Genomic DNA, 14370 nt, shown 5'->3' with positions numbered 1-14370 from the left:
GGTCACATGCAAGTTTGAGAGGATAGCAATTCTGATTGGACTAAATCCACAAAATGCTAAAGCAGTGACAAGTTGATGGCAAATTCTTTGTAGATGCTACATGTGAAAATGTTTATAATCTTACATTTTTTCTCTCCCTTTAAAATACTGTGTAACTAAAACAAATTCTAGCCTTATAGCTCTATTTAAGTGTGGGGGGAGGAGGAGTATGCTTTTGTAAGCCCATGGTCTTCCATTAGAGTGTAAGCTTGGTTCAGTTCTGACAACCTTAGCTGTTCTGGCCCACAAGCACAGTGGTAGAGGGAAACTGAATCATGTATATATTTCCCATGGGGTTCCATCAAGTGAAAAAGATATTTAACCCTGTGTTTGCCACAAACCCAGCCTGTTAGCTTATTTAGAGGGGTTCTGTTTAAATGTTTTCTGGAACCCTTTGTCTCTTTCCAGTCTAGTAATAGGTGCCTCACAAACTTGCTCCTTTGATAAGTGTACTTGGTGATCCTAGAAATCAGGATAATAGAATTTCTGAGTTAATACAGCTCAGAATCCCAGTTTCTAGTGAGCACCATATGTAAGACTTGCTTGATGTGTGCTTCATTTGTTTGTTTCACTCATGGTATCAGTGGTTTCCTCTTTCAGTCTGCCTTCTATTTCCCAATACTGTTGAAAGATGAAGTTCCTTTCCTATTGCCATCGCTTACCAAAAGAATAAAAACCATGAGTGTGAGTCTCTTTAGTCTGTGTGAGCAACATCCCCATCCTACAGAGCATCTCATTGCCTTTTATAAATATGATTTTTCAGAGGGCCCAGACCTCAAGCTCACATTCATTGCTCTCTCTTCCTCCTGCACCATTGCAGGCGGTGTTCTTCAGGGAGATTTTTAAATAGTTTTCCAAAGTGCAGGTGTCATCATCTCACTCTGAACTCACTTCAGATCGATGTGCCAGTAATGTGTCTTACAAATCCTGGTGGCATCCTTTAGCTTGGTCCTTCCTAACAGGCTGTCCTGATTGGTCAATCATTAATACCTTATGATATTATTTATAAGTACATTCTGCTGAGATGCATCAAAGAATATTCATATTCATTATGGATTTAGATTGAACAAATCAATTCAGTTCTCTTCAAGCATCTCCATTTAGCAACTGTTTGTTATGCTTACACATACTTTGAGACCAATGCTCTGCTTTTGTATCTTGCTAAAAGTTAATAAGGCTTTCAGTAGAGATATTTTTGCTCTAGTACAAAAGTGTTTAAATTTAAAAAGGAAGTTTTGCAATATGGGCTTAAACTCTTTCAGAAAGGGAGAACTCTAATCAGTAAATCTGTCAGTCTACCAATGGAAAGGGTAAATACCTCAATAAAGTTCCTTTAGAGGACTTCTGTTCCATAAATACCTTGCTAGAATTATTTACTAAACTACTTCATTCTTTTTAATTAGAATTACTATTTGATAGTTATAAAACTATGTCTGGGAATGTTTAACCTATTACAGTTCCTAAGGAAAAATGTCTTAAATGTTGAATAATGGTAACTCACTTGGCTTGCCTACTTTTTTTTTTTTTTTAAGGAGAAAAGGAGATGGGGAAGATGCAGGATGGTTTTTTTTTAACCCCTATGTGCTGCTTGTTCACCCAATATATCAAACCGTTGTGTTAAAAACTACCATAACATCCCTGGTAGTCCTTAGATGTCTATCTGAAGAACTTTTGGAGTGACAAAAATATAGTGCTGAAAAATGCATACGAAGACACGAATCTTGCTACAGCCTCATCTGTAGTGGGAAAAAAACCAAAACCAAAAATGAACAATAGCAACAAAAACCATATCTGCTCTGTAACCTGACCCTATATGAAAGTTTTCTCCACACTCCTTTTCCCTTGTTAATCTCCCAATGCTTGCTCCTTTTCTAATGAACTTGATTTACTGTTTAGAATGTCCTTTGCCTCCAACCTCAACCACTATGGCATGACTCATGTAGCTAGTGTCAGCGATGTTCTGCTGGACAACTCGTTCACTCCACCTTGTCAGCGAATGGGCGGAATGGTCTCTTTCCGGACCTTTGAGGATTTTGTCAGGTAAGGCATTAGGACTGTGTCTGTACAAGGGAAGCCATGGACTTCTAGTTTTGGGGAATATCACCTTTCTGAAAAGTAAAGCTTCCCCTGAAGAGTCATGAGCCAGCCAAAGAGATGCAGCCTTCACTGTATATACCCTTAGAGAGATAGATATCTTCTGATTTCTACTCCTCGTTGAGACTCTTAGCTTCTCCTTGCAGTATAAAGCCTGGACAGGAAAAAAAGAAAAAAAGAAACAATCATCTTTTCCTCAGGAGCTAACAGAAGAAGCTGTCTGCTCTGTGATGAGTGAAATGTCAGGAGAAATTAAACACAACACTAGAGTGAGCCCCACTAGAGACGATAGATCTTTTGATTAAATGCATTCAGCATCTATCTCTTGATGTATACTGATGCATTACCCTAGGGGGAGGGGTAATTACATTGGCCTGTCGCTGTTCCAGTCCCAGGCTCCTTCTGTTACTTTAAGAGTGATGATGATAGCACTGCACATATCTTACATACGAAAACAAAACAAAATCAAAAAAGCTTTATATCATTTTTAAAAGAAAAAATATATAGGTTTATTAAAGTTTAAATAATCTATCCTCCTAATTTCTGCCACTTGGTGATATTTTGCATGTCATCTCTAGCTATTGGTATTTCTATTCTGCTGACTGTTAAGCACACTATAGGATAGATTATTCTTTTAGACTGATCTACCATGGCAACATTAGTTTCCTGCCACTTGAGTTTTTATTGTGGATGTTTCTCTGGTGATTTTTTTAGGATCTTTGATGAAATAATGGGCTGCTTCTGTGACTCCCCACCCCAAAGTCCCACGTTCCCAGAGTCCGGTCATACATCGCTCTATGATGAGGACAAGGTATGGTATACCCTTTGGAAGACTACTTTTCTCTCTCAGACATAGTACTTATTTTTTTGTTTTGTTATTTTGGTTTTTAAAGACAGAGTTTCTCTGTGTAGTCCTGCTGTCCTGGCTCTCACTCTGTAGACCAAGCTGGCCTCGAGCTTACAGAGATCCACCTGCCTCTGCCTCCCAAGTGCTGGGATTAAAGACGTGCACCACCACAACCAGCTCCAGACATGGACTTATACTATACTATATCTTTCTGACTTTGGAATGGTACTTTTATAGTGTGCTATAGTGATTTTGTATGTCTCTTCAAAATACTTTTACAAATAATAAATGGAGCCTGGTGGTGGTGGTGCATGCCACCAATTACACAGAGATACCCTGTCTTGAAATTAAAAAAAAAAAATACATGGATATAAACTCTAAAGGTGGAATTTGACATTTTGTTTTTAAAAGTGTCTTTTTATTAAATCTCTTCTCAATAAATGAATGCTCTGTTCTTTCCCTCCGTTGTTTTTCTATGTTTTGATAAATCCATCATTTGATAACATGTAAGGAACTATAGTAAACAGGACTATGGTACACAGCTTTCTTTCCCTTCTGCAGATTGTTTAACTCTCATTTTGCTGGAGACACCGTGACTTTCAAGTTTGTTTCAAGAATTGAAGCTACCTTAAACTCCTGCTCTTGATGTTTTATGTGCTTTATTTAGCTCTGCTATGACAGTTGGGCAGTAGTTTGAGTGTGCTTTTTACTACTGAGTAGCAAACCAGAATATCCTATTGTTACTGTTCTACTAGGTACTGTGACTTATTCCAGTTTTTGTAGCAGCCAGCTTCATAATCTTCTTTGGTTTGTATTCTTGGTTTACAGGTCCCCAGGGATGAACCAATACACATTCTGAATGTGGCTATCAAGACTGATGGTGATATTGAAGATGACAAGCTTGCAGCTATGTTCAGAGAGTTCACCCAACAAAATGTGAGTCTTTGACTAGGTTAAAGTTGTTGGTGGCTTTTTCTACTTGTGAGTTTGTTTTTTTGTTTTGTTTTGTTTTGATTTTTTTTTTTTTTTTTTTTTTTTTTTTTTTTTTGTTTTTTGAGACAGGGTTTCTCTGTAGCTTTGAAGCCTATCCTGGAACTAGCTCTTGTAGACCAGGCTGGTCTCGAACTCACAGAGATCCGCCTGCCTCTGCCTCCCGAGTGCTGGGATTAAAGGCGTGCGCCACCACCGCCCGGCTTTGTTTTGATTTTTTTGAGGCAGGATTTCCCTGTATAACTGCCCTGGCTGTCCTGGAACTTGCTTTGTACTGCAGGCTGACTTTGAACTCACAGAGACACATCTGCCTCTGACTTCTGTGTGTTGGGATTAAAGGTGTGCACAACCATGCCTGGCTTACTTGGAAGGTTTTTCATTGATTAATTGTCTTTTATCATAACTCTCAAGACTATGGCTAGTTTTGCCTACTGGAAGAAATTTCAAAGTAATTTAATTATCTATAATGAATATCTTTTTTATGATCAGACCTCAGATACTCATGTTTTTTTTTAAAGTATGTTTTCTAATCTCTCCTAGAGCTTTAGTTTTGAACATTCATTGTTCAATCTTGAATTCACTGCTGAATATTTCCATTTTGTGGCAAGTTCCATATGTACCCAACTCCATGCAGGTTCTTTCTATGCTGTCTTCTGCTCTCCCCCTCCCCCCGCCCCACTAAAATATTTGCAATACTTCCAGCTGCCTTTTCAGGTTTTTGATATTGTTGTTGTCGTCACTCGAGTGTATATCACATTGTTATTAAACTCCATACTCAACACTTAGATTCTTGTCATTTTTATTTCTTATCCTGAGATGTTTTCCTGTCTCTCGTGTGCCCTTCCCTCTCCCTCAGTTCTGAAGGAAGTATATCAAGTTTTGCCTCCTTGGTAGGACTAAGTAGCTAACTTAACTTCATCTTTTAAATGATTACTACTTGATCAGCATACATACGTACTTACGAGAGAGGGTGTATGTGTGTGTTTGTGTCTGTGCTCACATACATTTTTTTGGCTTTTTGTTGTTGTGGGGGATTTTGTTGTTGTTCTGAGACAAGATGTCACTATGACTACTTGGAATTCACTATGTATACCAGGTTAGCCTCAAAGAGATATACCTTTACTTCCCAAGTATTTGAGATAAGTGGCAGCTTAAATCTTTAAACAATAATAATATATATTAATAAAGAAATTCTATCTCAATTTATTTACACTTTTCTACAATCTCACAAGTTTTACATGAGTCAGGAGTTATTCTATGTACACATGGAAAAGCTCATGTTCTGAGAGGTTAATTGATACTGTTTTATAACCAAGTGGAAGATGATAGAGCAAAGCCTTTCATGTCAGATCTATAATATTTAGAAAATGATACATTTTTATCCTCGTCAATTCTAGTTAGGGCAACCAAATAGTCATGTTTAAAACAGTAATAAACAGTGGTGATGGTACTGGGAATAGAAATCCCTGGCCTTCTGCATACCAGACAATTGCTCTGCTACTGAACTATACTCATGATATGTGATAGATGTCAAAGTCTGCTCTTAAAACTGCCTTTAATAGTCACACCCATGTGTTACATTTGAAGGAATAACACTTACTGCTTACTATAAAGAACTTTGTAGATATTTTAAAACTTAATTTAGCACTCTAAAAAGTTAGTGCCCTTGGCATTCATAACAGGTAAAAATACCTCGGGAGAAAATAATGTAGTAATTAATACAAGTAGCATTTACTCTGACTCTCTCAGAACAGGTGAACTGATATTGGAATTGCAATGGCCAACACAAGGAAATTGTTCTTCCAGAGAAATATGTGGTTACTACGTAAAATTAACCTTTGGTCAGCAACCAAGGTTACCTCAGTGAAGGAGTCCTGATATACATGGCAGTCAGTGAAAGTGTCTGTGTAGATTTTTTTAGATATAAATAGCCTGCATTTGATTGTGTTTTCACAATTTTAGGCTTTTTGTTTTTCTAAGACTTAAGATTGCATACCCTTATGCAGTGATCATTTTCATACATTGAGACAAAGGGAAATCTGGTGTCTTTGCCTAAGGCATTAAGAAGGGTCAAGACAGAATTCTAACACTAGGAGCCTAGAGAAAGCATCAGTTAAGATGCTTACCTTGGAAGATTTGCTATGTTCATCTACATATTTTTAAAATAGATGTGAGAAGAGGAGAGAAAAGCAATTTTGAAAAAAAAAAAACCTAGAGTAATAATTTATTTTGTTTTTCACTTCATAATCATACTTCTAGCAGTTTAGAAAAAGTTTTTTTAAAAAGCACACATTAAACTATCAAATAGGTTGATCCAAATTGTCCAAATAATCTTCTAGTCCCAGCATGTCTTCTTTTCTCTCATAGAAATTAGGATCATATATTTGTAAATGACTTGTAGAGGAGATTGAAGCAGTCAGTGTAAATGGAGTTTCTCCAGGTGATGACGCCTAATCGCTGGGTAATAGCTGTGGACTTGCTGTGAGACCTGCATTATCACAATGTAATCAGAATCCTGTTGCTCTGCTCTTATTGTCAGCCACTTGTGGAATTTTAAAAGCAATAACAATTTTGATTTTAAATCATGGCATTATTAAAGTTATTTTCTTCCCTTGCCAGAACATAGCTATTGATGCTTGTCTTTGAAGGCCTCAGCTGTAGTGGAATTCTTTGTTGGTGTCTGAAGTGTTTCTGTTGCTCAGCATACTGAGAGCATCTCCACATCGCCTTTCTTTTAGCACATTTTATTTTTATTGTAATGTCAGTTTTTGTTTACTTATACTGAAGAGTTTGATGACAGTATGGATAATTTTTAAATGTGTTAGACTAATGTTTACTTTTATTTGACCTAGGAATTTATCATGAAAGTTTGTCTATAGAAAATAGATTTTTCCTATTAGGTTTTGCTTATAGTATCAATAATAGCAATGTTTTTTACTAAGTAATATCATAGCAGAAATCTAGAAATGGGGGTAAAGGTCTAGACATTTGCTTCTTTATAAGAAAAAAATTTGGAATTGAAAAAACAAAAACCTGACAAGCATAATGGTGCACACCTTTAATCTCAGCACTCAGGAGCCAGAGGCAGGCAGATCTATGAGTTTGAGATCAGCCTGGTCTACAAAGTGAGTTTCAGGACAGCAAAGGCTATGCAAAGAAACCCTGTCCTGGAAAAACAAAAAACAAAACATAAAAAACAAAAAACTTAGATATCAGCTCCACCCTCCCCAAGACAGGGTTTCTCTATGTAACAGCTCTAGCTGTCTTGGAACTCGCTATGTAGACCAGGCTTGCTTCTAATTCATAGAGGTCTGCTACTACCACCTGACCTATATATTAACTTGAATGTTAAGATTTGGAGACCAGCAAGATGTCTCAGACACCTGCTACCAAGCCTGATGACCTGCTTTTAATCCCCAGGACTCACCCATATAGACACAAACACATGAGTAATAAATACAATTTTTAATTTTATTTGGTGTGTGTGAGTGTTTTGCCTACATGTATGTTTGTGTGCTATATTTATATATATGACAGCAAGAAGAGAATGTTGGGATACCCTTGGGTTGGAGTTATGGCTGGTTATGATCTGCTATATGGGTGATGGGAATCAAATCTGTGTCCCCTGAAAGAACTTCCAGTGGTTTAAACCACTGACCCATCTCTCCAGCCTCAAAAAATGTAATTTGAATGATTCAAAAAATAATTTGTTTATAAACTGTTAGTTCATGTTATATAGCTAGGAATGTAATCCAACTGCAGTCTTACTGAAGGCTGTAAAAGTCTACATATTTTTTTCTTTGTATTATTCATGAATTCTCCCAAATAATTCAGTTTGTTGGATTGCTTTCCTGCTTATTACCATGTAGCTCCTTTGTGAGAACATTTAAAAACATTAAAAACCTACTATTTGTTTGTGTTTTGAAGCAAATAAACAGTACAGAATTGAGGAAAGCTTAGGTTTGGGAGTTCAAGACTCAATAAGGCTATCTTGAAACCACTGTCCACTGTTGACTTATAACATCTTGTTTACCTATACCAAGTGGAGCTAAGAATAATATCAAGTTTAAAAGTCTTTTAATCATTGTTTTTAACAACCATATTTTTTCTTTTAGTTTTTTTTTTTTTTTTTTAAATGTCAGCACTTGCTTTAGTCCAGGTTGTTTTTGAAGTCATGATCCTTCTCCTGCGTCCTCCTAGGTGTTGGGATTACAGACACGTACCACCAATCCTGGTGGCTTTATATTTATTTACAATTTATGTGTGTATATATATATGTGTGTGTGTGTGTGTGTGTGTGTGTGTGTGTGTGTGTGTGTGTATACACAAACATTTATCTATATGATTGCATGCATGTGGTTTTTTTCTGTTTATGGAGATGTGCACGTAAGTGAAGGTGCCCACAGAAGGTAGATTTGACTTTACAGATAGTTGTGAACTTCCTGAATTGGGTCCTTGGGAATTGAATTCTAGTCCTCTAGAAGAGAAATATGTCTTAACTGGGCACCTTCTCTCCATAATATTTTTATTAATTCCTCAACTATTTTAGACAATCTGTTTTGATCATATTCATCCATATCTAGACTCATCTAATTTCCACCTCACGTCACTTCCCACCCAACTCTGAGTTTTCTTCTTTTTTTTTTTTTTCCATCAAGTCCAGTTTGTGTTGCCCTACAACTCTCCTTGGAATAAGGCCTGCCCTGAAGTTATTCAAGCTACTAGGGCTCACATCATTAAAGAAAACTGACTCACAAGAGACAGGTCTTCCCACTTCAGTTAATGCAGTCAGGATTACCCTCAAACGGGCTGGAGAGATGACTCATCAGTTAAGAACACTGCTCTTCCAGAGCCTTTGGGTTGAATTCCCAGAACTCACAGGACAGCTCACAACCTTCTTTAAACTCCAGTTCCAGAAGAGTTGATGGCCTTTTCTGACTTCCTTGGGCACTGAATATATGTGATTCACAGAGATATACTTAGGCAAAGCACCCATAACACAGAAAATATTAATAAAATAAACCTTTTTTAAAAAAATTACCCCATATAGACATGTTCACAAGGGCAATAGTGGCACCCACCTTTAATCCGAACACTCAGAAGACAGAGGCAAGTGGATCTCTTGAGTTTGAGATTAGCCTGGTCTACAGAGTGAGTTCTGGGATAGTCAGGGCTGTTACACAGAGAAACCTTGTCTTGAAAAACCTGAACCAAAACAAAACCAAGCAAACAAACAGACATGCCAACAGACCATCCTGCTCTAAATAATCCCTCATTGAGACTCTCTTCCTGTATGATTCTAGATTGTCATGTAGACAGTTAACACTAAGCATCCCAGTATGTTTTACTTGGAGGTCAACTACCTCTAAGAATCCATATAACCCTTGCTTCTCTGAAGACTTCTCTTTCCCTTCCCTCCTGATCAGTAGAACCTCTATTCCTTAACATTTAATCCCAGGAGCAATGAAGATTCTGAGATGAGGTCTTTATCCCAGAAAGGGTGCCTATTCCAGTTAGAATCTTGTGAAGACTTAAGTAAGGTAAAATTTGGTTGTCATCTATCTTACGTTTTATGTTTGTTCACAGAAAGCTACTCTGGTTGAGCATGGGATCCGACGACTTACGTTCCTGGTTGCACAAAAGGTATTGACATTTGAATTATATCTGTCTAGTGTTTATGTTGCCACCACGTTTTTTGGGTTTCACTTTTTTGCGACAGGATTTCTCTGTGTAGCAAATAGCTCTAGCTGTTCTGGAACTCTATAGGCCATGCTGGCTTTGAACTCATGTAGATCCACATGTCTCTGCCTCGCCACCATCTGACTGCCATCACAGTTTTAAAGATAAGAAATAGTTACAAGCCGGGCGGTGGTGGCGCACGCCTTTAATCCCAGCACTCGGGAGGCAGAGGCAGGCGGATCTCTGAGTTCGAGGCCAGCCTGGTCTACAAGAGCTAGTTCCAGGACAGGCTCTAGAAACTACAGGGAAACCCTGTCTCGAAAAACCAAAAAAAAAAAAAAAAAAAAAAAAAAAAATCATGGTTTTAAGAAATAGTTACAATAGTATGTTATTTATAGATTCGATGTAAAGAAATAACTATTTCTCTATAAATTTCATTTTTAAAAAACTTTTGATAGTTGGTATTCTGGGAAGGACTTTCTAAACTCATCATTCTGCTAATTTATTCTTCTATTTCCATTTTTTTTAATGTGAAAGGATTTCAGAAAACAGGTCAACTGTGAGGTGGATCAGAGATTTCATGTAAGTAAAGGTATCAACTATCAAAGGTTTTGTCTTTGCCACTGATTACTTAAGCAGAATGTAGCTGAGTTATATGAAAGGTTTATACTTGAGGATCATCCCTGTAAAGTATGGGAATGACTTTTTAATTCTACCTAATATTCCAGCATAAGTTTCTTCTTCTTTTAAACACTACATTGGAAATCTCAGTATAACTCTCAGTTGTCGATAAAGATGAAAGTGTACATTGCCTCTGTTGAATAAGAAGAAGGAACTCACCAGACTTTTTCCCTCCGCACACAGTGAGTCAGTAAGAAAGCAGTACTAGTTACTCTTGAGGTTTTAGTTTCTACTCAAAATGGATCCAAGTTTTGATACGAAGAAAACTCAGTTCTGAAGACCAGTAATTTATTGCTTAAAATGCTTTTGTAGAGGTCAAGTTGCAATTTTGTATGTTAATTCCAAGAGCAGGAATAAATAAATATTAAGGTTTTAATAAATAAATATAAGGTTTTACTGGAAGGAAAGTTAAGCTAATAGTAACCATCTGAACTTTAGTTTATGCTGAGATCATAGCCAATATGAAGATAGTGATTAAGACCAGTAACCTAGCCTATATTCATAATGTCAGTCAAAATGACTGATTGTAGTCAAAATGTTTCATTATAAATTGCTTCTTTGTAGCCTAGTAAGATTCCAAGGGTGTTAGGGAGTCTTGGTTTTCCTGAAGAAATTTTTACTGTTCTTGTTGTTCCTATTTTTTATTGTAGCAATTAAAACAATTAAGCTGTCATTCAAGTACTGTTCATTTTTAATAGTATAATAAAATAATTTTTAATAATAATAGTGAGCATTGTTAAAAATGAGCAGGAAACATTTTGAGTTCTGGAAGGGGCTTTCTAAACTAAAGGCTTTTGATATTTTGTTTTCCCTCATGGAGTCACCTTGCTGATCTATTTAGTCTATAGAGAAGCCTCCCCTGCAAGCTAATAGCTAAGATTTTTCTGAAATTCTTTAGGAAATGTAGTGGACTGCATAACTCCCTTGATGTTAGGAAATCCAGCAGAGTTCAGGTATATATCAATCAATAACTTCAGACAGGAAACTGGAGTCAGTGGAGAAGTATGAGGAGTTTAGAGAGAACCCTGGGGTTTTAGGAAGAAAAATCAGAAGCTTTTGGAATAAAATTGATACTTGGGGATAGACTATGAGTGTCCATGAATAAACACCGTGATTGGTAGATGCTCTCAGAATGCGTCACATTTGGGCTAGGCTCCTAAACATTTGGTAAGCTCACTTTTTATCACCAATATTGGATTAATAGCATATTATTAAATAAACTGACATGAATTTAGAAAATTATTTTACTTTTTGCTAAGAGTGCATATAATATAATGTGTATGGTACAATGACTACTTTTCTATAATCATTCCATGGTCAAATAAAACTGTTCCCTAAAATTTTCAGAAAGCCAAAATTCTTTGATATCACTAACATTTTTATTACTATATATATGAAACTCATACTAAATATAACAACAATAAAACCACAAAAGCAATAGCAAAAAAATTCTTATTTTCAAATCTGTATCATGTCCTAGTGTCTAACTTCTTTAATTTTTTTATCTCTCTGCTGTCCTTATACTTCTGAATTTAGGTTGCATAGGGATGTGTACAGACCAAATTTACTTAGTTAGTGAGGCTAACAGGCTGGTCTTCCAGCTGTTATTGTCCAGTTTTCGTTTATAGTAGCATCAGGTAGGAAATCAGGAGATTATAAATGTCTTCATTTTTCATTAGTGTATTAAAGCCGGCTTTGGAGTCAAGTGAACATTTACAATTTAGTCGTGGATTGAATTTGCTTTAAGGAATGAGATACTTTCAATCATTATTTCTTAGAAATGATCATTGCATTTGTAGGGACAATGGCAACTATTACTGAACCTCTAGGGAACCTTGGCAGAACTGTACAAGTTTAGGACTATAGTCCTGGTGCTGCTCTGAGTTTTTCCGATGGTGGTAGCTTGCCATTCATGAAGAATGCTTAGCTTCTGTCATGTCTGATACATGCTTGGCCCATAGTTAGTGTAGTGTAAAAAAGAGGAAGCTTTCCAGGAGTGTTAGAGATGAATCCCTTGATCTCGCTGGCTTCTTGATAATCCACGCTGTTGTAATGCAGCTCCTTCTGTTCTATGCTGTGTTACTGAATAGAAATGAGGATGTGTCCATGTGCAGCAAGTAGAAGAGAAAGGTTACCAAGTTTTGTTAAGAAAAACATTGGTTTATGTGGAGTGAAACAAACTGCTCTTCAAAGTCATAGATGTTTTGTACTGCCCTAGTACCATGAGACTAATAAGGGCCAGACAAAAGGAGGGATTCGTGGAGTGCAGGCGTACTGTGAGGTGTTTATTCTGATGCCAGTGAAGTCCATAAGCATCTCAGTACTGTGTTGTGCAATCATGATTGTCTCAAGAAAGCGACCACTGATATGTCTGCTGCTGCCTGATTGCTTGACTTTATACACAGACTCTTACTCTGAAACAGCTATTATGCCAGCAGTAAAAACACTAGGTTTGGAATCTGTTTTCATAGCCATGTAATTAAGTCAAGTCTCCTTAATGTGAAGCAAAGAACAGTTTGAAATTAATGTTATAATAGGAAGTTGGAGGAAAAATAAGTCTGTCCTTTTAAATATATATGTTGCATTTTTTAAAAAAGAAAAGAACCCTGAAAAGAAATGAGATTTCTTAAATTGTTTTTTGTTTGCTTGGGGTTTTTTATTGTTGTTGTTTCTTTCTTTTTCTGTATGTGTGTGTGTGTGTGTGTGTGTGTGTGTGTGTGTTGGGGAGAGGGAGAGACAACAGGGTCTCACTCTGTAACCTCAATCCCTCAAGTACTGCAAGTATAGACATATGCCACCCTGCATAACCTTACAGCTTTGGCTTTTAAATTTCTCAATTAAGTTGCAGTTAGTTACACTAATAGTTTAGATCTTAAATTCCAAAATGTATAGCAGAAAGAGCTAATTGGTATATATTATACTTTTTAAAACTTGACTCCTCTTTTTTTTTTAGCAAAGATATTTTCAAGGATATTAAAATGTGTGTTTTTACCATTTCTTCCTCTCTATGGGTGGAAGCGAGGGGAGGGAAGGGGGAGGAGATGGAAATCTTTAATAAAAAATAAATAAATAAATATTGGAAAAATTAAAAAAAAAAACTTAAGGTCCAAATACTGTGACAGGATTCTAAATCACACACAGTTTGTGTTTTAATTATTTTCTTTTTGTAGGTGAGCTTTAAGGGCTTGTGGGATTTAAAAAATTACCACAAATCTCTCAAGAGCTAGTTGTCCTTTCACGATTGCTTACATGTGAGTGACTCTCATGTAAGGTGAAGTATTTTAGATTGTTTAGGCCTTGAGGGAGGAGATTCCTATCCTAAACAGTTATCATGGCTCATAGTTAGTAGTTTGCACTTCTTTTCTTTTTGCAAGGTAGTTAGTTGTTTACTAGTAGACTAACTAGCTAGGTTTGGTTAGGGTTTTGTTTTAATTACAGTCTATATAATTTGTTCTCAGCATGTTGAAGTAAAAGAGAATTGCACCAGCAAGCTCCCAATTTCTTCATCTCATTAGGTTTTTTAACACGATTATTAGTATCATAATCAGCTATGATGCTTTCTCTTTCAGGTTTTTACATTCTCTGATTTGCAGGGTGTCTTGATTGGCTAATTTAGGCAAATTATTTTGATTGTCTTGATGATGGTTGGCTGATTAGAACACAGCAGGGGTATAATTTCTTCCTGAGAAATGTTGCATTCTTTTGTTTTGGCTTTTTGTTTTGTTTTGTTTTGTTTTTTTTTTTTACCAGAACACTAAGAGGGTTTTCTTTTTGTACATTCAATTATGATATTTGCCCATAACACTAGAGCATGCCTGGAAAGCAATTACATTAGTGATGGAATAAGCAGGAATGCTGTTAGTGGGAAAATTGGCAGCATGGAAATGAGGTGAAATGCAGAAGTTACTAAAACCATAGGATCCGAATGTTTTTTTTTTGTTGTTGTTGTTGTTGTTGTTTTGTTTTGGTTTTGTTTATGATTTTTTGAGACAGGCTTTCACTGTGTAACCGCTATGGCTGTCCTGGAACTCGTAATGTAG

The 14370-nt window shown here is 36.5% G+C and overlaps 1 protein-coding gene across 5 annotated transcripts in view; it reads left to right on the top strand.

Annotated features, from left to right (window-relative positions):
- Nucleotides 1-14370, top strand: part of Acaca (acetyl-CoA carboxylase alpha) — a 208039-nt gene that overhangs the window by 90872 nt on the left and 102797 nt on the right. For 3 of the 5 annotated variants that reach the window (XM_038324765.2, XM_038324766.2, XM_038324762.2), the window contains 5 exons: nucleotides 1936-2079; nucleotides 2848-2944; nucleotides 3809-3916; nucleotides 9557-9613; nucleotides 10187-10231. In XM_038324765.2, the coding sequence (XP_038180693.1) occupies nucleotides 1936-2079; nucleotides 2848-2944; nucleotides 3809-3916; nucleotides 9557-9613; nucleotides 10187-10231 (451 nt within the window). The remainder of the gene's footprint in view (nucleotides 1-1935; nucleotides 2080-2847; nucleotides 2945-3808; nucleotides 3917-9556; nucleotides 9614-10186; nucleotides 10232-14370) is intronic. The other 2 variants (XM_038324764.2, XM_038324763.2) reach the window with 1 other exon arrangement.

Source organism: Arvicola amphibius, chromosome 4, assembly GCF_903992535.2.
Source record: "Arvicola amphibius chromosome 4, mArvAmp1.2, whole genome shotgun sequence".
Classification (NCBI taxonomy): Eukaryota; Metazoa; Chordata; class Mammalia; order Rodentia; family Cricetidae; genus Arvicola; species Arvicola amphibius.
This window is presented reverse-complemented; position numbering and strand designations above follow the sequence as displayed.